This window comes from Amia ocellicauda, chromosome 13, assembly GCF_036373705.1.
Source record: "Amia ocellicauda isolate fAmiCal2 chromosome 13, fAmiCal2.hap1, whole genome shotgun sequence".
Classification (NCBI taxonomy): Eukaryota; Metazoa; Chordata; class Actinopteri; order Amiiformes; family Amiidae; genus Amia; species Amia ocellicauda.
In genome coordinates, this window is record NC_089862.1 from 16,398,966 (window position 1) to 16,421,685 (window position 22,720).

Sequence of the window (22,720 nt, forward strand, 5' to 3'; positions counted from 1 at the left end):
GCTTTATAAAAATATGCATTTAATTTTCATGTTTGTGTGCAGGACCAATGTTGGAGACTCTTTTGCATGATAACATTGTCTAATGACAGAGTTCTGCCCAAGGAAGAACATCCCAACAGATGCGAACTGTCATTCAGCTGAAAAGAGAGGGAGTATTCCTCCACAGTTCACATAGATTAACCGGTAAGGGACACAGATAGTCGGGTTGTTTGCTGCAGTTGGGCAGAGTCCTCAAGGCTATTAAACTCCTTCCTAGGAGAAACCATTTCACTAGTTCTGTGTGAAATCCAGAACCACAGTACAGAGGTTATCTCGGGAAAACCATTATATGTATTGAAAAATACTTTATTAAGAGGCCTATAACCTGTCTGTATATACATGTATATATATATATATATATATATATATATATATACAGAAATCACATACAAATATTAACTTATAATTGCAGTAATTAGAGATTTGATTACACAACATGTTCAGTAATCTCTTATATGGTATATAAATTAAGGAATACTGCAGTAATTGTGTGTTTTCGGTTAAATCTGTAAGGTAAATTTCTATAAGAAGTTTACCATAACGTTTATATTTCATAGCAAAATAATGCAGGTGAAAAAGCAAGAATGTGAGGTTCAATGCCTGGAGTTGAAGGTGAAAAACACAGAGAAGTCTTCTGTATCTATCTGGTACGGATCAGAGAGGACACATACACCCACACAGAGAGTACGTTGTTCGGGTACGGATGGACATGAACAGCCAGCGCAAACTCCACGCTGGACACCTCGACGTTATGCACTCCGGTGCTGTACACGGCTTCCACCACAGGGCCGATCTCAGAGAAGGGTAGGTGCACCGGAAACCCAGATATCTGAAAAAAAACTCAATGATTGGGTCCGTCACATGATTTAATGCCCTTTTTTTCTTGAATGTAAGACTTCACTCTTCACTGCTTCAGAAGAGCCCAACTCACCCTGTAATCCCCCAGCAGACTCTGCAGCTCCATCCTGTGCTCGTCCCCCACGTCCTTCCCTCCGCTCAGCTCCAGCTTGGGCAGGAAGTGCCTGAGCGTGGAGGTGCAGTACCGGTTCCAGCGGGTCGGGTGTCTGGGGCGCCACTCCATGATCTTGTCCTTCAGGATCTTCTCAATCCTATATGGGGAACAACCCTTCAGATTCTGTTTTTTTTTCTGTCCCACTCAAAGACCAAATTTAGTCCTTGACTAATTAGTTACCTATCCTGTAGTTCTGCTGCTGCTGCCTTATCTGTGCGGCGATACACGAGCTCCTCAGGCTACGGTATGAAAATAAAAGATCATTTATAAGGAGTGTGTGGATGGAAATGAATTGTAAAACTATTTATCTGAATTCAGTCCAAAGCAAATAGGTCTTTCCTGTAATGCACTCATTGGACCTCACCTGGATACTGGACAGGCCAGGGTGGGAGAAACTTCTCGAGAAGAATGGTTTCCAGAATTTGGATTTAGTGGTGTCAAAACTCATCCTCATTGGGATGGCATACTGCTGGACATTAAACCACACCTGCAAACAAAGGTATGGTCAGCACGAATAAGAATACCAAATTTAACTAAAAAGACTAAATCATTTGGTGTTTTTAAAATACTTTTCTCAGCTGTGAGATGTTGTCAAAGAGGTGTACAGTTGAAACAGTCCATTTCAGAATTTACAATTTATTGCACAACCTAAATGCACAAACAAAAGGACAAAGTTTCAGTGTCCAATTATTCCAGTAATGTGTGCTATTGCAGTTTCAACATACACATGTCTCAGAAAATGAGGGAGACCTTTTCATATGAAACACTTACATTATCAGCATTTACAAGGCATCCCACGCTTTGCAGGGGGCAGAAGGTATCATATTGGCCATAAAACTGGCCACTGCTGGGGTTCCAGATGACGTATCGACTTTGTTCTAATGTCAGTACATAAGCAGTCGACCCCTTTGTTAAAACGCAAAGCAAGACATCATTATACAAGACACAAAAATAAGCAATAGTTCATTTCTATTACAAAACTATACAAATAAAGGTGTATTTATTTCTGAAGACTGGAGTCAGACGTTATGAATAGTAAAGAATGATAAGTGCATAACCCAGAGTAACTGTATAACTAGCTTTTACACTGATAGTATAATCTAGCTATCAAACTGAAACCATGATATAACAATTCAATTCCATCTTGCTCAAAGGTACTGTTTGTACGTGTTCAACGTATCTGCCACCTCAGCAACTGTTTACCTCGGGAATAGCAGTGCCAATGATAAGCCAAGCTTTTTTGCCCATTGCCAGAAAATAATTGCACAGCAAAACAGCATGTTCCTCCTCATCCCCAGCCAGCAGGTCCAGGAATTGCTGGAAAAGAAAAATAAATAATCTATATGGTTTTCATCTCACTATCAGAGTATTCTAACATCTACTGAAAACACGTCACTCGACTTTAAATATTGGAATGCAATTCCGGATGCTCGTGTAAATGCACTGTGTGTCACTGTAGGACAGAAGAAAACATTTGAACGCACCCTGAAATGATTAAGCCCCATATGACTTCAATTAAAACAAATCTGCACCAGAATCAGAATCGCCTTATTGAAAATGTTTCACCACTGAAGCTGCCGTTTTACACTGGACAGGACTCTGAGCAGTAACGACTCACATCGCAGGTACTCCACAGGTCACAGATGCCAGCAAATGAAACAGTATCAGGCAGGGATGGTATGAGGGAAACATAATGGGCCACCAGCTCCTGAGACAAGAGAAGAGGGGAGGGGAGGCTGTGAATAACTGGCCATCCACACATTGTATTTCAGAAACACAAATACAAATATGAGATCTACCTTGGGCTTGGACAGTTCATCTTTGCTGAATAAATACCAGCAGTATTGTACACATTTTGTATTGTAAACTTTTGGTTGCACTGATATTTTTAAAATCACAAAATAGATCATTCAACACATGCTAGTTGATTCTGAACACAATGACACTGATAGGATTTGATATTAGGGAAAACGGTACAATATATTAAGTAATGAAAGCTTAAAAAGTGAGTGGTTATAAAATGAGACACCAGGCTTTATAAACCTCTGATCAAAAACGTACAAATACATGCATGCTTTCAATATATGATCTCTTGCATATATCTGATTAAATTGTGTCTCAATGGTTAATGCGGTTAAAACATGTTACTTAAAAATAAATACACCAAAAACAGGAACAGTTGTGGACATACAGAGGCTTCCTGTGGACTGTTAGGAAAGGCATCGAGCAGCTCCTGAGGTGGGTTCAGAGGTCTGATGTATCGAGTGATGAATACGGTCTTTCCATTGATGTCAATGACATTCATGAGGCACGGACGCCCGGGGAACTTGGCAGCAGCTTCCTTCTCAAATCTCTCTGCGGCCTGGAGGAGCTTCTCATCTTCCTGGGTGTCAAACTGAACGGAGCAAGGTCAACAGTCAGCACTGCGACAAAGCTATATAGGCTCCTAATCAACTGAGAACAATCAACAGTTAAAGGTGCTCACATAGCAAGAGGTAATATAAGTTTCAAAATGAATGTTAAATCTGTAAGGAAAGCATTCCTAAGGACATTGGAAGTAAAGTGTACATGCTGTTCATGCTTTGATTACAAATTATTCCTTATTTCAGCATGGCAGAACGCCACACACCCACTGAACTGCACTCAAAATAAATCTAAATCAATGTACTATCTACAGGATACACTGACAAGATGCATTGACCCGTCTTACACAATTGTGCAGAAAACTATTTAGTCACAACGAGAGATAAATGACACATTCCTCAAATCTCATTTAGTTTAACAACCTTGAGGACAGTTTTACCTTTAGCTCCTTCATCTACAGAAAGGCAGCAAAGACGCAAGAAAGAAAAGAGAAGCAAACTCAAATAAAAAAGTTGCTACAGAATCACAACTTAAAAAGCTTTACAGCTATATTTGTAAGACAACATGGTCACAAACATGAGGAACATTAATAGTTTGACTATGAAAGATACACAGTACGGTTTCTTTAACAAGCACAACAATGCATAAAGAGTGCACCGCAATAAAGGGCGACTCCAGTTCTCGGTAGCTGCAATACTGAAGGTTTAACAGGCGTCTTCTAAGAAGTGGCTTGAGTAGGCCTGGAATAAAATGGGCCGAATAAAAGATACAGGAAGTCTAGTTTAAGAAGAGCTCATCGAGGCGCAGGCTACCTTCTCCCGCACGGTCTCTCCGGGAACCAGCTGGGGCTCGATTGTGATGAAGAGTGTAATGTAGGAGCCTTCACTCAGACACCTCACGGCTCCGTACCCGCCCTCAGTGGAAAAGCTGCGCTCCTTGCTGTACCCCAGCAGCACCGGCGGAGTGTTGATCTTGAAAGTACCGTCGATCTGCAAGCGGACATAAGTTCAATGCCCAGTTCGGAATAGTGAACAGTTTCATTAAAAGTACAGATCTCGTTCAATACACCGTATGTGTTTTAAACAGTTTCACTTTAAACAAGGCCACAGTAGTTTCTTAGAAATGCAAGTAGAGAATAAAACAGATTTCAGATTCAGATATAAAAATGAAGGGTCTGTGTTTTACCCGTGACTGGAGGTAAATGGTGGTGAAGGGAATGCGCACAGATCCCAGCCAGTGTCTCTCGACTCGAGTGTGAACTCCACCGCCTCTCTCCTGCTCATCCTTTGAACATTAAACCACACAGAGCCGGTCAGACAATACCGGCCATTGAGCACGACCCCGGGAACACACATTTAACACATGGACGCTACAATTCTAGCACTCACCTCTATTACATCGTATACAACCTCATCAAAGATGTTGATGAAGACATCATCCTTTACTGACTGCAAGCTAGTTGTGCTATAATCCCCATTGGGCGCCCTGAAAGACACAAATAGAAATATACATGTCGTTTACTCACACATATTTCAGGTGAATTACTAGACCAGTTTTCTAGTTTTCCATTAGGGGGTGGGTCATTCTAGCCCATGTTTCTTCCCCCCTTTGTTGCCCTGGCTTGCTTTTTGCACTCTAAATGATCGTGCCTGATGCCTGCTGCAGCCAGCTGCTAGCCTGCAAATAAACTGTACCTAAAGGGCAGGTCCAGTTCCTCGTTCCAGTTTGGATTCGGCCCATCCGCCGTTGTTGTCTGTCGCACAGCGCGCTGGAACGTCACCTCAACAAAAGGCCGAATCAGAACCTACACAAGGAGAATTCAATTTCAGGTTTAAACAATGTATTTGTCGCTCCTATATATTTCAGTACACAATCTTCAATTCTGTATTATTCAGTACACAATCAGATGCTTTCTAATTTACTTGTCCATTGTGTCTGACACTAACACCAACTGCTGAGCATTTACCAATACAACTTTTTTTTTATTATTATTATTTTTTATATGAGTGCCTCAACATACTTCTATTCCTACCTGTGTTTGAATGGCTGGGGCTACAACACCTACATCTCCATGGAGAAAGCCTTACCTGGTTCAGAGGCCAGTCGTTATTTTGCATTGGACTCTGTGATGACTGTCCGGCAGCAATGCCCTCAGTGAAAGACCTGGCAGATTTTGACACTACTGAAGGTTTACTTCAAAACGAGATAAAAAAAGAGAAGCATTTTCAATAATTAGTTGCTGACATGGAGCACATAGGTTGATCATATGATCACTGTGGGATTTTGTATTTGACACTGAATGCTTAATGTTTTCTGGTTTTACAAATTAAAAAGAAAAAAGGTTGATATAAAATTCCACTGACCACAGAAATGTTTATTGTCCTACCTTGTGTGAGGTTTTCGTATGGGAATATCATAGGCCCTGACAACATTAATGAGGAGTTTAATGTCTCCATCACACAGGTTCTGTGCCGTCACCTTCTTCCTCTCCTTTCTTCTGGGCTTAAGAGGTCGCTTGGGTTCTGCCAGTTTAAACAGATTGATGCCCAAAACCCTATCCACAAACCAAACATAACAGTATTACACATCATAAATGTATTGGGATAATGAATTCATATAAAACATTAAATATTATATTTTAATCATTTTTCGCTACATAACACAGTATAACACTTGCTTTGGAAATGTTACTTCTTAAATAATAAAATAATAATAATAATAATGAAACAAAACACATATACATAGAGTACATATATGTTTCCACAGCTTCAACATGGACAACTACAAAGACACATTCCTAATTTAAGAATTTAAATCTGCAGAAGTACACTGACTACACACAAAACACTGCAGTACATATACTGCAAAAAAAACTAAAAAGCAATTTTGACATACCCAGGTCCCTCAGCACTACATACACATGGCAAAGCAAAACAAGAAAAATGGAAAATAAAAGGAAATGGATATAAATGAATCAGTGCATTACATAAAAAGGGGTTAATTTTATTCAAACATAAAATTAGTGCATGGATTTTTAAACTGATAGAAAAATATGAAATGTAATGAAATCCAATACTTGTTATTAAACAATAAGGATCAACATGTTTTTCCCCACTATCCTGTCAAGTGGAAACTGATGGATAAATACTATCAACCTTCACAAGAAGGGTTTCTCGGGTTCTTTAAATGCAATCAAAATGTGCAGGGTCAAATGGTCAGTTTGGATTATTGAAACACCTACTCGAATGTATCTGTATTAATGACAGGAATGGGGATTCTGACATTGTTTGAAACTCATTTAATTACGGGTAAAAAGCTTAGCATAATCTATTAAGTATTTATATCACATACACAAATAGAGATATACAATTTACACTATACTACCATTAACAACAATTAAAGTAATTTATTCTGACAAATTGTGTAGGCCTACTTTTGCTACCTCTGTAATCAAACACTACAATTTATCTTCAGGGCTAACTCACTTGTCAAACTGGTTGGAGCTTGGAAAATATCAGATAATAGAATATTTTTAATGAATATGTTCCACACATTCTCCCAAACGTACAGTATCTGAAGTTAACATTTCTAAGGAAAAACACAGAATAAAAAGCCACAGGATTTCTTCAAACACTGCTGAGTTTAGAACAGGTAATTTTCCCACAGATATTTCTTGTTATTTTAAGTAATTTATATTTTTAAATAGTGCAGTGACATGACATAAAAAATTATAAACAAGGGCAATATTAAACAGATTCTGTTTCGGGGTTCAAACAGCCAAAAAATTAAGCAAGCGCTAACAACAAGAACAACAACAAATACAAAAGTTAAGTGTTTTTACCCAATGCTGGGAACCTCTTCCTCAACAACAAGGTCGGACAGGATGAAATTATGCTTTGCGATCACAAATCTGTTGATCACAGACTCCCTGAGCTATAAAATAAAAAAACATAATGCATTTAAACCTCATCTACAGAAACCAGACACATGCATAATAATATATGAATAGCAATGTTATTGTATAAACGAAGAAGGGTAAGCATTTTAAAGTTATCTTAAAATTGTAAATACAGAACTCGATCATTTGCAGACAAATAATTAGACAAATGAACCTAAAACTGACACTCACAAACTCACAATGATACAAGAAACAGCTTTTACAATTGTCAACAACATACAACATCCCAAGGGGAAGCATCTCTCACCTTTTGTAAATATTTGGCTACCAGCGCTCTGTGGGCATCTAGATGTTCCTTTGAATCCACAATATCTGTTGCACGCAGTCTCCTTTCATATTCCTGGGTGGGACAATAAACAGCTATTAACCATGAAGAGCAGAAAGCCTATAAGCAAGAGAGGACACTGGCGGCTGGAATCTTCCTTTACAAAAAGTGATAAAGCTTTCTGGGGATTATCCTCAGGAGAGACCTGGATGTGTACAGTGATCCAATCAACCTAATGGTGGAACTAACCTGGAACACCTTGTCTGAGATTTCTCTGTCCAGCGCAGGGACTCTCTTGTAGTTCCTGAACTCTGGCACCTCCTGGTTCCTGAGCAGCAGCAGTCTGAACCGCTTTGATCTCTGGATCTCCTCCTCCGACACAAAGTTAAACTCCTCCTGAAGCTGCTCCAGGCGGAAGAAATCGGGCACCTGCACCTCCCCACTGCTGGCAATCTACACCACATAGAAATACGTATTTGTACTGTGAGGCATCACGTCATGAATTTCCAGCTGTGAGAACCCAAAACAGAACATTGAATCGCATCTCACATGAACTGGTTTCTTTCCGAGCACTTACAGTTAGAAGTTGCATGAGTGCAGCGTTACTGGGGTCGTTTGGATCCATACGGGACTCAGCAGCCCACTTTGCCAGTTTCTTCATGTCACCTAATCCAGAAGCCCCGATACATGCAATGGCATCCAACTGCTTCAGTGCACTTCACAGAAAGAACATCACAGCAAAACAGCACATTATTCTCTGTAGATGTAAGTCTGGCAGTGTTGGTAATCACAGCCCACATCCAGAGCTTTGCTTGTTATCTTCAGTGTATTTCAGTTTACATTTACAGCTACTGTTGTCTATGCTAATTCCATTGAACTAAGTTGAGTTGAATTAAATATACAGTTTAGATGTTTGTAAGATTTTTTTATGAAAACTCACTTTCATATTCCCTCCACTATATTGTGTTAACTGACTTGGGTCATAAACTAAACCTATGTTAAGGACAACTTGTTGTCTAATCAGATCAAAAGGTGGGTCACCTGTGAACCCCCCCATGCTGCTGGGCAACAGGAGGCACCAGTGGAATGCTGTTGTCTGCCACAGCCCACGACACACAACAGGACAGTTTTCCAGAGGTCAACAAGACCAGCTTGTTACTGCCGTCAGCCTCAAATGAAAAGGGCACATCTGGAATGCAAGACAGATCAAAGGCATGTAGAAAATACTGAAGAAGTGAAAAACTTTATATTTGTTTCAAAACTTTTTTTGCCACAAGAAACCAGATATTGCCATTATTTTAATATTTTAATAAGCAATGCTTGTCATCTTTCTATCGTAGCTTGGCTTGGCTGCACTGTAAAGCGTTAGGAGTGTAACACACAAATAGGATCGTTTTAAACATGGACTTCAAGGACACTCAAAGCAGATGGTTTAGAAAACAATGCAAATGATTCTACATGATTGCTTGTTTTGGAAAATACTGCCGCAGTGTAGTGTATTTATTTCTGAACTAATAAGAACCCAATAACAAATGCAGGACTCGGGGAGACAGAGTGCATAGTAAAGCATACCACTGCCGACGCCCTCGTGGTCAAACATGACGCGCTGGTCACTGCTAAACTCCAGCTCCTCGGAGGGGCTGCTGCCTGTGAGCACGATGGTGTCAGGGATAGGAACAAACACCTCAGCCAGTAAGGTATTGGAGGATCCCACCGTCTCAAACACCTAAAAAAAAAGAGTTATCAGATTAGTTTTCTAAAATACAGTAACAAAAAAAGTCAACTTCATTTTGTTTATACAAAAGGTCTAATATGGGTCTACAGGCCCACTACACAGATCTCCTTTGTCCATCCTCTCATTTATTTATTGATGTCCCTTATATGATGATCTACTCAACTGTCTGCTGTCTTTGTGCCTCTCCACACTCCTAGAAAACAATGGCATTCTTCATCATTTCTACAGCACTGTCTCTCAAAGCTTTTAAAAGGACATTTTCCCTTATTCTTTGCTAGGTCTATAGACTCTCTTTACAGCGGTGTGCTGAACTCCCTCGACTGTGTCTACTGCTTTACAACAGCCTGTCTTTAAAATAAGAAATTGTAACATTTTCAGGTCAGGTGAGATGGTTTACATAAACAAAGGTTCACAACAACACAGGATATAATAATTACATACAATTATTCTTTACAAAGATAAAAAATAATGATCTATCAGTTAAACTTTTAAGCAGATTTAAGCTCTTAGCATCCTATAGATTTATGATGAATTCATCATTGACAGAAACACTAACTTTGTAACAAAGGTGCCAATTTTCCATGTCTAACCCATGACTACTGGCGACGGCTCATTTGGAGTTCAGTATTTTTAAAGAATGAACAGGTACATGCCTGCAGCTTCACACATTCTGGCCAGTTGACTATTTTCAGATTAAAGATCTGTCCAAAGTGGACTCTGAAATCTGAGTTCAGCACCCGGCTGTCCGTCCGAGAGACCTCCTTGTTGTTGTAGAGAACTTTCACAAAGACTGAGCGTTTGAGGACATCCTCCCTTCTTGAAATCTCCCCCCTGGAGAAAAGACAACCAAAGAACAAAAACAAATTCACTTCAAGGACACAACCGTTTCTGAAATTCATTACCAGTACCTGAAGAATATCAGCAATGCAGACTAATCTATTTATGTTCAGCCTGCTGAAATGACGCTGCTGTCAGTGACAGTGTGCTGTGCTCACCGTGGACACTGCTCGCTGGCCGTGACGCTGCCGGCCGTGCTCAGCTCTGGGATGAGGATGGGTTCCCCGGGCTTCCTGCGGATGCTGGCTGCTTTCTCCCGGACCTGCTCCTCCAGCGCCTCCTCGTCCAGCCACTCAGGAGGACTTGGCTTCGAGGGCTCCTCTCCCAGCTCCAATTCACTGCCCTCCTCCTCCTCCTCTTCCTCTGGCAGCTGTTGCTTCTTCTTCTTCTTCCTTCTCACCTTCTGAATAGACGGAGCAAGACAATTAAGCACAGTGCTATTATTTTGCATGTCTTCAATCTACTTCACTACTTACAGTGAAAAACAAAACAAAAAACACTTGTGATTTAATTGAAACGACCAATCATGTATCAATGGATTTGTTCTTTATTATTAATAATAATAATAATAATAATAATAATAATAATATTTGTTTTAATGTGTTCTTTGTGATCGTAATGGGATTTTCGCTGTAACCAGATCGACATTTATGCACAACATTCCTTTCTACTAAATCAAAAACACCTTTGCATTAAAACCTACCTGCTTCTTTTTCCAGGCTTTCCACTCCTCAAACTCTCTTTTGTACTCTGAGAGTTTCCTCTGATACTCCTCCTGAAACTCTTCCCTTCGCTCATTGATCTCTGCCTGGATTTCAGATTCATACAGTCGCTCATCTGACACCCGGCTCACTTCCTCCCTGCGGAATGACATGGGGTTTAGGTACACAAGGGATCTGTAGTCATGTGACTCTCACTTAAAGACTTTGAAAATTACAATATGTAGTACCATCCATGGAACTCTACGCCCAGCTGTGTACAAAATATCAAATATCAAATATACCTTCTCAGGTAGAGCTTGTAAGGTGTGTTAGTGTATCTCTGGAATTCTCGCAAGGACTTCATTTCCTTCCAAACCTTCACAGTGTTTCTCAATAAGGTGCGGTCTTTTTCCTGCTCTGCATCTCGCAGTTTCCGAGTGTGCCTGTGAAATACAACAAAACAAAACACATAACTCAAAATGAAAAAGCTCTGGCGTTTGACGTTTGAGCTGACAGAACAGGCTGACAGGACACATTTCAGAGGAGGATGTCTCCCACCCTGGTGTAGCAGCTGTAGCACTGGAGAGGATTTTATAACTGTCCAAATATGAGATTTATATATATATTGGTGCATGCAAAGACAAAACAAAAAACAACTATAAAATAACATTAAAGTGAAAAGCAACTGTTCTGTTTAAAAAAAGCACATTTTCAGTACACCATACGGCATTAATTACATTGTGTAGTATTTTGAAAAATACTATCAAAAACAGCTGTGTATTTATGACGAGGTATGACAACAAAATAAAGCTAAGCGATTGATACGACAACAACATGTCTCTGAAAGTCTGTACTAAATGTATTATTTTAATATATTTTCTTTAACGACCTAAGCACAATAAAAAAGTGTGCAGTTTTCACATCAAATACTGAGACAGGGTCAATATTATAATAAATGTCCTAGAAAACAAAGGACTAGCATTCATCTAAAGCAAGGAACATTTACCTTATTTCAGATTTATACTCCGCTATCCTGTGTTGTGTCACTGGATTAAGAGCCGGCCCACCATGTTGCTCTGTGATATTACGTACAGCATTCCTCAGAGCATGTAGCTAAATAAATTAATACGATTATAATGATAGGCATACATTAATTTATTGTAAAGCAAATCCTCCCAAAATATCATTATTTTACAGAAAGGAAAACATGGCTTTTGTAAAGCAGGAAATAACCAAATGTAAAATAAAGTAAAATCTAAATATTCTGCAAGTCTTTTCAATTCCAAAATAATGGTCTCCACATGTTGACCATCTGTGACCAGACTGCATGCATCATTTTCAAAATTTTCGATTCTATCACCAGTGCTGCTATAATTAATAACCTTGATTAAATACTGGATATTAATCCTATGCATTTCATCATTAAAATTAATAAACATATGGTGCTTTCCCTGGAAAACTCCTGAGCTTCACTAGTCTGAAAGAACGAAAGTGAATGTTCCCTCTGTATGTGACATTTTAATGATCTTCTAAACCATTCATATTAAAGAGAGATTAACTCCAAACATAATTTGAACAGATGAATATAACTGTGCTCAGTAAGACTGGCCCAGCTGGAAGGAGCAGTTTAACATGTTGCTGAAAACAGACAGAAGAGACCTTGTCGGTGAGGAGGACTGTGATGTTCTTCTGTTGTCTCGTCAGGAGCTGGTCGTACATTTGAGCCAGTTTCGCAGACAGAACATGCTCCCGACTGAATAGAGGGTGGTGGGTGAAAATCAAGCCTGAGACGTCAACGTCCAGCTGAAAATCCCCCAGCGGTTCCCCGGTCCCGGGAGCGTAGCGGCTGGCGTTCTTGGACTTTACTGCCTATACAACCAAAGTTGTTCATTAGCTCAAAAACACTGCAACAATGATCAGACAGCAATGCAACACATACAATTGAACACTATGAACAAAAACCATGAACTATCTGATACACTGATAGAAAATAGTCAGATTTAGTTGTATTTATTTTATTAATATTATGAGCTATGAATAAATAAACTTTGTGAACAGCCGCAATCAGTGTTGTTCATCTGCATAGTTTCCATGACATCAATTTCTTATGAAACCAGCAGAAAGTCGTCTGAACTTATTACCTTAAACAATAAAATCAACATTGTTTTCTTAATGACATCATCTGCCAGCTGTTGCAGTTTTCACGCATTATAGATTTAATCTAACCACACAGAGAGTTCACCATAAAGCTTACCTAGCAACAGTCAGAACTGTATCAGGATGTGAATTCAATGTTTTCACCAGAATACCTACCACAGCACAGTTAGTGTTTACAGATTGGCAAATATCTATTTCATATATATTATTCCCAAAAGGGAACAGACTAGTCACACTTTGGAAAGCATGCTACCCACTTTAGTTGATTCTCTGATATTTCTGCCCAGCTGGTTTAATGAGGTCCTAGTATAAATATAAGTTGTAACTTTAGTGGGTTTAATATTATTTACGTACTAGATTTCATTATGGTAAAGATATCCATCGGTCTTACCTTCCTGTATACAGTTTCAAGCACTGGATCTAGGTCTTCCTCCAGGGAAAACACTGGAGGTCTTGTAAAAGATTCTTTAATAGGGTTTGGCAACGCTATGATCCTGCCATCGTCGCCAAACCACTTCTTACCCTGAAAGATTGAAGCAGGATTGCGGTTAAATTAAAGACTGAAGGAATCATATTACATTTTTTTTAAAGAAGGGACTGATGAACACGGGCTGCAAATACTGTTAATATTTCAAGTTGAGTATGTAATGTTCACCACACAATATTTTAGATTGGATTGATTAATTCTGAATTCTGCCAAGCACAGTGTCTGACCCTTGACTGGTTATCAGTCCATAATTAATAGTTAATTGCCTGAAAACACATCAACCAACCAATTAAGACATAATCCATACTCTAAAGTACCAAGTTTTGTCTTTCCAGTACTCAGAAGTGGAACTGCTCGGACATGCTAGGATTAGATAATTTCAACACAAAAGGACAAGCTGGTAAAACATACCTCCTCCTTCTGCAGGATCCTATTCTCCAGGATGTTCTGGTTGGCTAGGGATACCTGAGGCCTCTCCCCCACATACAGCCCTTCGTCCTCTAGATAACGAGGCTTCATGTTCTCAGGAACCTTATTAGAGGCCGGTACTGAAAAACACACAATGACGTACTGATTGTCTTAGAAAATTTAATGGAGGAAAGGACACCCAGTGAAATCATTTTGCAATTTCTTTTGAACACAAATTATTACTGTTTCTTCCCCTCAGGATGTTCTGATCTAAAACTTGATTAATTATGTTTCACACTACATTTCTGCTAATTTGCAGCTAAATAAATGGGTAAGTAAGATGTAATCTTTTAGGGCGGGTGTACATTCAAAACACAATTGCGGTAGAGTGCGGTAAAAATGAAACTGTTTTATTACAGTCATAAAGTGCCTCATCAGAAGTTACGCAGTAGTTTCTGATACCTGTGAGAAGACTTGGGGTGAACAGCAGCCCACTCTCCTTCTGAAGCCGGCTGTTATAGCCCTCATATTCTGCTGCTTTCACTTCTAGGAAGTCCTGAGCTGTTTGATCAATTATAAACAGGTCTTCATCCTGTTCTCTTACAAGAGGGGCATCTTCTTCCTGAAAAAGAATTGACAGTTACTGCGACAGTAAAACACATATAGATGTCGATATACATATAGACAGAAGCAGAAGTGAAAAATAAGAAAAGGTGTTGAAAATTGAAAAGTGCTGGCCAGCAAAGGCCCCTCAACTTAACCCTGGTTAACTGGAGGCATATAGAGGGTTACTATCAGCACAATCTAACAAATAATTATGGATACAAGTTTTTAGAAAGCCAATGCATCAGTTGTTCTTTTTTCTTCTCCAGTTAACATTCTGATGTCGTAACAGAAATAGATATGGGGTTTTAATTTTATCATTCATCTTACATGGGGAAAATATATATATAGGTGCTCCCAGCCCCGATTACAGTCCGAGTCCCATACCCCCAGCTCCCCTCCAAAGCAAATGTCCTCAGGCCCCCCATCACATGAGAAAGTCTGGGGGAGAACACTGATGTACATTTATACCTCATGATTTAATAGTGTAATTGTTTCATTCTGAAGATACATAAACAAACAGGACATAAAAGGAAAATAAATGTAGGGAGAAAACTCAAGTCCTCTTTTGCACTAACAAATGCTGGCATTTTTTAATAACTTCCTGAAGAATATTTTACTGCAACAAAAACAAACTTCGATTTAACCATTTGGTCGGCAAAATGCTGCAGTGATTTGGCTTTGTGTATCTTTCAAATATAAAAATGTAGGATGGAGTTGAACCTTTTAAACCTATAGATATTTTATGGTCTGTAAAAGGGAAAGTTAATACAGCTCTGGCTTAAGAACCTTTCAAAACAGCCACTTGGCCACTACCTTTTCCTCAGATTCCTGCTCCTCTTTCTCTTCCTCTTCAGTCATCCCTGCCTCCTCCTCTTCCTCCTCCCCAGCCTCTTCCTCCTCTCCTTGCCCCTCACCTCGCCTCAGTATCCTCTTCTTTTTACCTTTCTCTCCTGCCTCCTGAGGTTCAGGGTCAAAGTTGAAAGTGAAGAAATTGAAAGCTTCCTCTGCTGAAGGGTGGCCAGTCTCTGTCTATGAGGGGAAATAAGAAAAGCAGGCCCATAAATAATGTTAGGAAGATGATATGGCATTTAATCATTGCGTTTTTCCCTTAAATTAACCCTTTTAATATGAAATACCTAGATAAAAGGATGACATGAAGTAAATCCAGAAAATGTGGAAGAAATGAAGCGTGTAAAGGTCAGTGAATATAATTTATTTCACTTTCGCACACATAAAAACTAAGCACAGAACTAGGATTACTAGTTGAAAACTATGTAAAAACATATAATTTATATATAATATAATATATAATAAATCACTGTGCCGAAAACACAGATGAGCAATTATTTGGTGGCAGTAGTCAAGAAAAGAAAATATATTTCATTTAACAACAAGACAGGTAAACACTGAATTTGTATGTTAGCAGATGGTATGAAGACCTCAGACACAAGAAACACACACATATAAAACATATACCTCAGGTTTCTGTTCGATTCTGCTTGCTGCGTCTCGAAATCTGACTCTTGAATCAACAAGAGATGAACCATCCCTCCTTTTGAATTCATCGCCATCTACCTGTAAATGGATAAACATTACAAATAACATTTGTATGTGAAAGGAAAGAAAAGAAGTACTTCAATCTTTGTAATAAATGGGGTTATTTTTTTCAGATATGTAAAACCTGTCAATTTAGCACAGGATGCCACTTCCAAAAATGACAATACTAACAACTGATATATGTCACAAGTATTTAAAGGTTAGATTAAAAGTATGCTTTCCTGTAGCTGTCATGAATCATGGGTAGTAGCGGCCTACCTCTCTGTCAGAGCTGGTTACAAGCTCTCTGTCATGAAAGCTCTTCAGTCGACTTGTAGACTCTAAGGAGGCTTCTTGCTGCAGGATGCTTTCTGCTTTGGACTGATGAAAAACAGTAAATATACATGCAAGCAAACACAATTATAAGGAAATGGATTCAGATTTTCCACTCTCTTCTTATAAGGTTCACTATGCCTTTACCTAATAACCTACATTTATCATCATAGTTTTAATGTAGAACAGTTGTCTGGTTTCCCAATGGCAGTTTGACAAAAGGGTTTAGTTTTCTTCATGGGAAACTCCAAGTAAAATGTTTTAGAAATGCAGGCGTACTTCAGTCAATTGCAATATTTAATGGTATTACAAACATAATAATGCAGAAGTCAAAAATGTAAGTATATGCGAGTCTCCAATAAAGCATCACGCAAATCTCTGAAAAGCATACGGATCTAATTTCACTGTACAGTGAAAAGCGAACTGCAATTATACTTCTTTTAAATTTCCAGCTGTGCTTTTTCTGAGATGAAAGGAAAACTGTGAATGCTGCAATGCTATGCTAATAATTCATTTAAAAATCAAACAAAAACAAATTAATTAAATAAAAACATAAAAAAATCTCACTTTGTTGTTAGCACTGTAAAACCACAGAAGGAAATCATAATCATCACATTTATCATAAATTCTGTTCCAATAAACAATAAACAGCATTCAAAGATTGAGAAATTATATTATATGGCATTTTCATTTATGATCCTTTCCACTGGGTGTTGAACAAAGCAGAAACGTTCAGTTACCCTGGCAGCCTTTAGCTTCCCTCTCATTCGTTCTCTCACTGAATACTCTGAAAAGCTTGTGCTTGCAGTAGGCACAGGCAGAGGGGGTAAATCTATTAAGAAAAAAAAATGAACAAACACAAAACATGTATTCACTGTTGCTCAATCTTAAGTTTAAGTTAAAAAACTGCTTTTTAAGGCAAGCTTTCTTAAAAGCAGGATAGGACAGTCAGAAGCAAATGTTAAAATGTCTCTAATTTCAAAGCTATTTTTGTATTTTATCAATTAACAGTCCTCTCAACTATGAGGTCCCACTGAGATGGTTACTTTAAATATTCTGTATATATTAGGTCAACATTCTTCTATGTTTTCTTCCAGTCTATTCTGTAAGCTTCACAATAAGCTATTCAGTTGTGCTCAAGGCATTGTAGGTCTGCAGCAGTTCTCAGTCCTAACCCTATCTCTTGAGTTTTTAAAACCAATCATTACCTAAACAATTTCAATCAGCTAAAACTATTTTTTTGAAATCCAATTAAGCACTTTTAGTTGGGTTAATGATTGAATGTAGTAATTTAGAACTCCGGTACCAGGGCTGAGAACCACTGGTGTAGAGTGACTTAAAGATATCAGTAATAATAACTTTGCCATTCAACATTTCTTTAGAGAAAGTCTTACTTCTCTGGCCACGAACAACACCACTCAGGTCTTCTACTGGCTCCTCAGAAGTTATTTCAGCTGCATCTTCCAGTAACTAATGAAGAAGTCAGAGTAAACTTTCATCAAATCAAACAGTCCTATTGTATAGGACATGCATTAAACTTCATTAAAACAGATTTAATCTAAACATTTTAAAACATCCTACTGCATTAGAATCAACAAATATCTGACTATATATTCCTGGCAGGTTGAAAAAGTGAAGTACAATTTTGAGTAATACATGCACTGTTCAAAAATAAACAAACAAAAATAACGTACTGGCTTTTTTCTCCTCTGTCTCTTAGCATTCAGGTTTCGTTTTAGATTTTCCACTTGTTCCTCCTCAGTGTCAGCAATGTTCTGAGTCAATTAAAGAGCACATAGTAAGAAACTGAAAAAGCAGATAAACATATATTTATTCCTCCATGTAAATAAAACACTGTGAATTTAGTCAATTAGCAATGAAAGAAACATTAAAGGCTAAACATTAAATATGGGAAACAAAAACCTCAATTAATTGGTTCTGAATTTTTCAGACAGCTTATCTGTCACAATAGCTACAACCAGAGTTGTTTTCAAAACCACGTCATGCTAAGACAGCTATACTGTCAAGTAGATCCGTCAGTAATGAGCCTCAAGCTCTACAAAGCCTAGAACAACTCCACACTCATTTAAGATCTGAACAAACACCAACCTCTACAATGGACTGTTCGTTTTCTTTATTGATTTCCATTTCTGGGGTGAAGAGAGCCTGGCAAGCAAAACACAATATTTAACAATGAAGAGGATCTCTGAAGGTTTTTCCTCCTGCCTCAGTGTCTACAAACCTCATTGCCAGGGCCTGCTGAGTCTTGCCTTTTTCTTAGCTAAAAGGTATCTTCGCTGCTCACATTTAGATGACACGTACAGGCTGAAACAGCTTTCCTGACATTACCTTTTAGCTGACAAGGCTTGGTAAATATAACGATTCGATTTGATTTTCTGCTGTGTTACTATTTTCCTCTGGCAGGAAAGGAAGGACACATTGTTGTTAATTGTTTGGGGGGAAGGGGCAAGGGTGGAAGGGGGTTAAAGCCAATGACAGTTACTTAATGCCTAAAGTAAGAACTGGAAAAAATGATGGCTTAAAGTAATTGCCGACTTAATGTTAAACTAATCTGCTATGATTTCAACAAGCAATTTCTCAAACGTGTTGTAATGTTCTTTCTGAATATGATTGCTGCCTGATATTTTATTTCCATTCCATAAACATAAATCTTTAACATTGGAAACTATCTGCTGCCAGGTTTAAATCCATACATCTCTTGGGGAGGTATTAAGTCAGTGAATCTAGTCAGTATGGAAATCAACTGAACGAGGGAAGTAAGTCAACTGCCTTCACTAGTTGCGTCTGTTTTCCAAGTCTCTGTAATACAGTCATGATTTTTTTTGTCTTTTCATGTTTTATAATGGAAAGTTCACAGATCAGGAATGATATCACTTCTTTATTAAAACAACTCAAGCCTTTACCTGCATATCAGCATCATCTCTAGTCTTTGTCAAAGACTCTTGAAGCGCCCTCCTCTTTTTTTTTATTTTCTCCCGAAGATCACTGAAAGAAAATTGGATAACGTGATGACGTGAAGCAAGATTTCCAATTATGGAAACTTGCTCATTCTTCAAACTTCAGTTATTAAAAATCCCTTATGACAACAAACACACTTTACTGTGGAAACATTTCTGTAGCATCTGCTGACAGCACTATGGTCCTATTCACAGAGCAAGGTATATCGCAAATTCATTGTACAGCATGTTGGGGCTGCAGTATTAAACATTTTAACAATAATCCAGCATGAGATCCTCCAGTTTTAGTATGACTTTGTATAGCATTACAAGTGTAACGTTATTTGTTCCTACCCTGTTCACTGCCTGTTCCCAATTTCTTGTATCCTCTAGTAGGTTTGTAGATGGGATTGCATATTACTTCTATTTTGTATAGAAAGTTAGGCGTTTCATTTTTTTAAACCAAAAGATATAATTCACTTAACTTGAAGAATACACCAAAAATCATAATCCACAAATATAATCACACAGAGCAATATTTATTTACTTGCATGTTTGCATAAGGTTACACTAGATGATGGTAGCATCCTTTACACTGTGTTGTGCTACTGTGTTACTGAAACACTTTATCATGTAGTCACATCTTTTTGGATTACACTTGTGTGATGTAGGCTACTTTATCATATCATATACCTGGAGACACTATATTGATGCAGGTAGCAAACATTACATTATACTTGTCTGCCACATCAGTCCACTTACCTTGGAGAAGCCATTTCCTTGCGTTAAAAAACAAAAAGCACAAAAAGCTGGCGCTGGGCTATGCACCCATTTCTGCAAAAACAATAGCAACTGCCAATTAGCTAGATGAGAGATTAGCAGGCCTGTGCGTGTGTGTAATGTAGGTTAGGTCAGAAATTAGTTACTGAAGAAGTAATTACAGTGGCTTCATACCCTGCGGTTACGAGAAACTAAATATGACCGGAGGATTAGTCTGTATTGTAATTAATGGTCTAACAGTAGTATACTGTGACAAAAACAGAGCACATGTAACTTCTTTACAATAGTAATTTCGCTACGCATGTCTGTTACCACACTGTATGTCGTCCCTGCGCAAACATATTAATACATAAACTAGAAATGTATACATTTATTAAGACACTAAATAGTTTGATCGGTTGGAACTAAGTCTGATATCGTGTGTGAAATATATATATATATATATATATATATATATATAAGTCTAAGTTGTTAGCTAAGTCTTTTAAAGTTGTTTTATCGGATTTATTTGTCTCTTTGCATTTTCAGATTTACCTTATCAATTACCGCAGCGGGTTTCGCTATACAGACAAATACGGCTGCCTGGTAACGACATAAACTGCGGGCCAACCAAACCCGCTGTGAATAACAGACCCCGAGCGGCGTTTCCATTGGGCCACCGCCACGTCAATCAAGCAGCTTTCAAACTGTCATTGGTCGAATCGTCCTTTACTACGGTGGCCCAAATGGTTCGAACTACCCACGCAATGAGAAGTGAATGACCACCGAGAAGATGGCAACAATATTTCAAGTTTAGACACGTTACCAAATATGAATCTTATAAATTATGTAATAATAATCTAGAGATAAGAAGAAGAAGAAAGCTAGAAAACCAAGGAATACGTAGATGTCGGCGTGTTTAAGGAAACAGCTCCCCCTTATAATTATATTTCTCTAGAAAAGTAGCTACTGCTGTTTAAGTTTTTGTTCCCTGGATTTGTATTTTGTTTCATTTACATGTCAACAAATGGTGACATTTTGCTTAGTAATCTGTTATATCTCTGTATGTCTGATAAATCTCCATTTACTCTTTTAACTGTCTGCATATACTCACACAATGGGAATCATCATTCCAAGCCCATTTACTTTGTCTGCAGAGTTGTCTTGCAAAATCTTTATTATGGTTAGTGTGTATGTGAGAACATGCAAAGGTTTGTTCTCTTGCAAGATTTGTATTATTAGTCTGTGAGATCTTTATTATGGTTGTGTTGTTCTCTTGCAAGATTTGTATTATTAGTCTGTGAGATCTTTATTATGGTTGTGTTGTTCTCTTGCAAGATTTGTATTATTAGTCTGTGAGATCTTTATTATGGTTGTGTTGTTGCTGCAGTGACCCGGCCACAGTACTCTTGGGGGTTTGGGGCTGGTAGGGGGGCTGTGTGCAGCTGTGTGGTCACTTTTGGCAGGAACGGAGAGGCCAGGAGTTTCTGGGGTTCATAAATGTCCACACTTTCAACAATTCTCTTGAGTTCTACTTTCTGGTATAAAGATGGCTATATCAGGATATAAACTGCACTATATTATGCAGGAACAAAACTCTTTGTATTGATTTATTAAATCAACCCCAAAGTGTGTTCCAACCTATCTTGTTAAAACTAGGATCTATCTCCACTATGGTAATGTTTTTATAAGGTGGGGTGTGAGGTTATGAGTAACAATTGTTGCTTACAATTTAATTTTTTATTACTATTCCCCATAGAAAATAGATACATGTTTTTTTTTTCTTTTGTAATCAAAATGTAGTAATTGATAGATAATTGGGTAAAAGAACTTGACTGACAGTGTTTGAAGCAAAACGAAATACGTGGACATTTGTAATTCCCAAATTATTTTCTTGTATTCAAACCTGGTGCTGATTAAAAAATTTGATTCAGATGTTCATCATCGAAGGCATGGCAGCGTATGTATCCCAATTTATACAAAAAAGGATTATAATCAGGGTGTTGTAATTCCTGATATTTTTATTATGTTTTAATTTTTTTATTGAAAGTATGATGTTTGACAGCTATGTACAATAAATGTGACTTAAAGCCCTTCCCTACAAATTTATGTTTTGCTAAAAACAACAAAACACTGTAATGGAAACACTGAGTGCAAGTTGGAACAGAAGATATCTGGAGCAGTCAAATTTGTTAAAATCACTAAAGCTTAAAATGGCAAAATGATTAATTAGACCACTGTTAAGCATACATTTAGTCAGAATAAAAATCCCTACTTTGAGAGTTTCACTGCCTGTTATATGACAATTAAAGTGATGTGTTTTAAAGAAAACCTGATTGTGAAAAAGAAAAGATGTGCTTTTTAATTAGTATCTTTAATCAATTATTATCTCTTTGACCAAAAAAACTAAATGTATTGAAGGAGAGTTTATTCATTCAAGTCAAGTCTGATCATGTGCTGTGGAATTCAACACATATTGTAATGTAAAATGAAGGATTTACTTTGTTAGTTTTTCATTGCTAATCTCTTTATCAAAATTATGTTTTACTGTACTCAATAGAGTAAT

General features: G+C 38.0%; 1 protein-coding gene and 1 long non-coding RNA gene across 2 annotated transcripts; one reads left to right on the forward strand and one right to left on the reverse strand.

Moving 5' to 3' along the window:
- The first annotated feature begins 78 nt into the window (after positions 1-78).
- On the forward strand, positions 79-1,021 carry LOC136766507 (uncharacterized). The gene is made up of 3 exons (XR_010821749.1): positions 79-183; positions 597-843; positions 934-1,021. It is a non-coding gene; the product is annotated as an uncharacterized LOC136766507 (long non-coding RNA).
- cc2d2a (coiled-coil and C2 domain containing 2A) lies at positions 325-20,798 on the reverse strand. Its single transcript, XM_066720002.1, has 39 exons — positions 20,710-20,798; positions 20,158-20,229; positions 19,363-19,444; positions 18,548-18,604; positions 18,133-18,213; positions 17,833-17,908; positions 17,179-17,270; positions 16,385-16,486; positions 16,046-16,144; positions 15,383-15,598; positions 14,426-14,585; positions 13,967-14,103; positions 13,460-13,591; positions 12,571-12,780; positions 11,918-12,024; positions 11,214-11,354; positions 10,914-11,070; positions 10,369-10,613; positions 10,027-10,204; positions 9,211-9,364; positions 8,680-8,827; positions 8,216-8,354; positions 7,888-8,091; positions 7,621-7,713; positions 7,257-7,348; positions 5,802-5,969; positions 5,503-5,608; positions 5,110-5,219; positions 4,804-4,900; positions 4,601-4,699; positions 4,228-4,404; positions 3,243-3,446; positions 2,670-2,759; positions 2,255-2,368; positions 1,823-1,957; positions 1,416-1,538; positions 1,232-1,290; positions 971-1,148; positions 325-868 (listed from the first exon to the last, which is right to left on the reverse strand). The coding sequence occupies exons 2-39, from the start codon at positions 20,169-20,171 to the stop codon at positions 680-682; spliced, it is 4,965 nt and encodes a 1,654-aa protein (XP_066576099.1). The 5' UTR covers positions 20,172-20,229; positions 20,710-20,798; the 3' UTR covers positions 325-679.
- Positions 20,799-22,720: the final 1,922 nt, after the last annotated feature.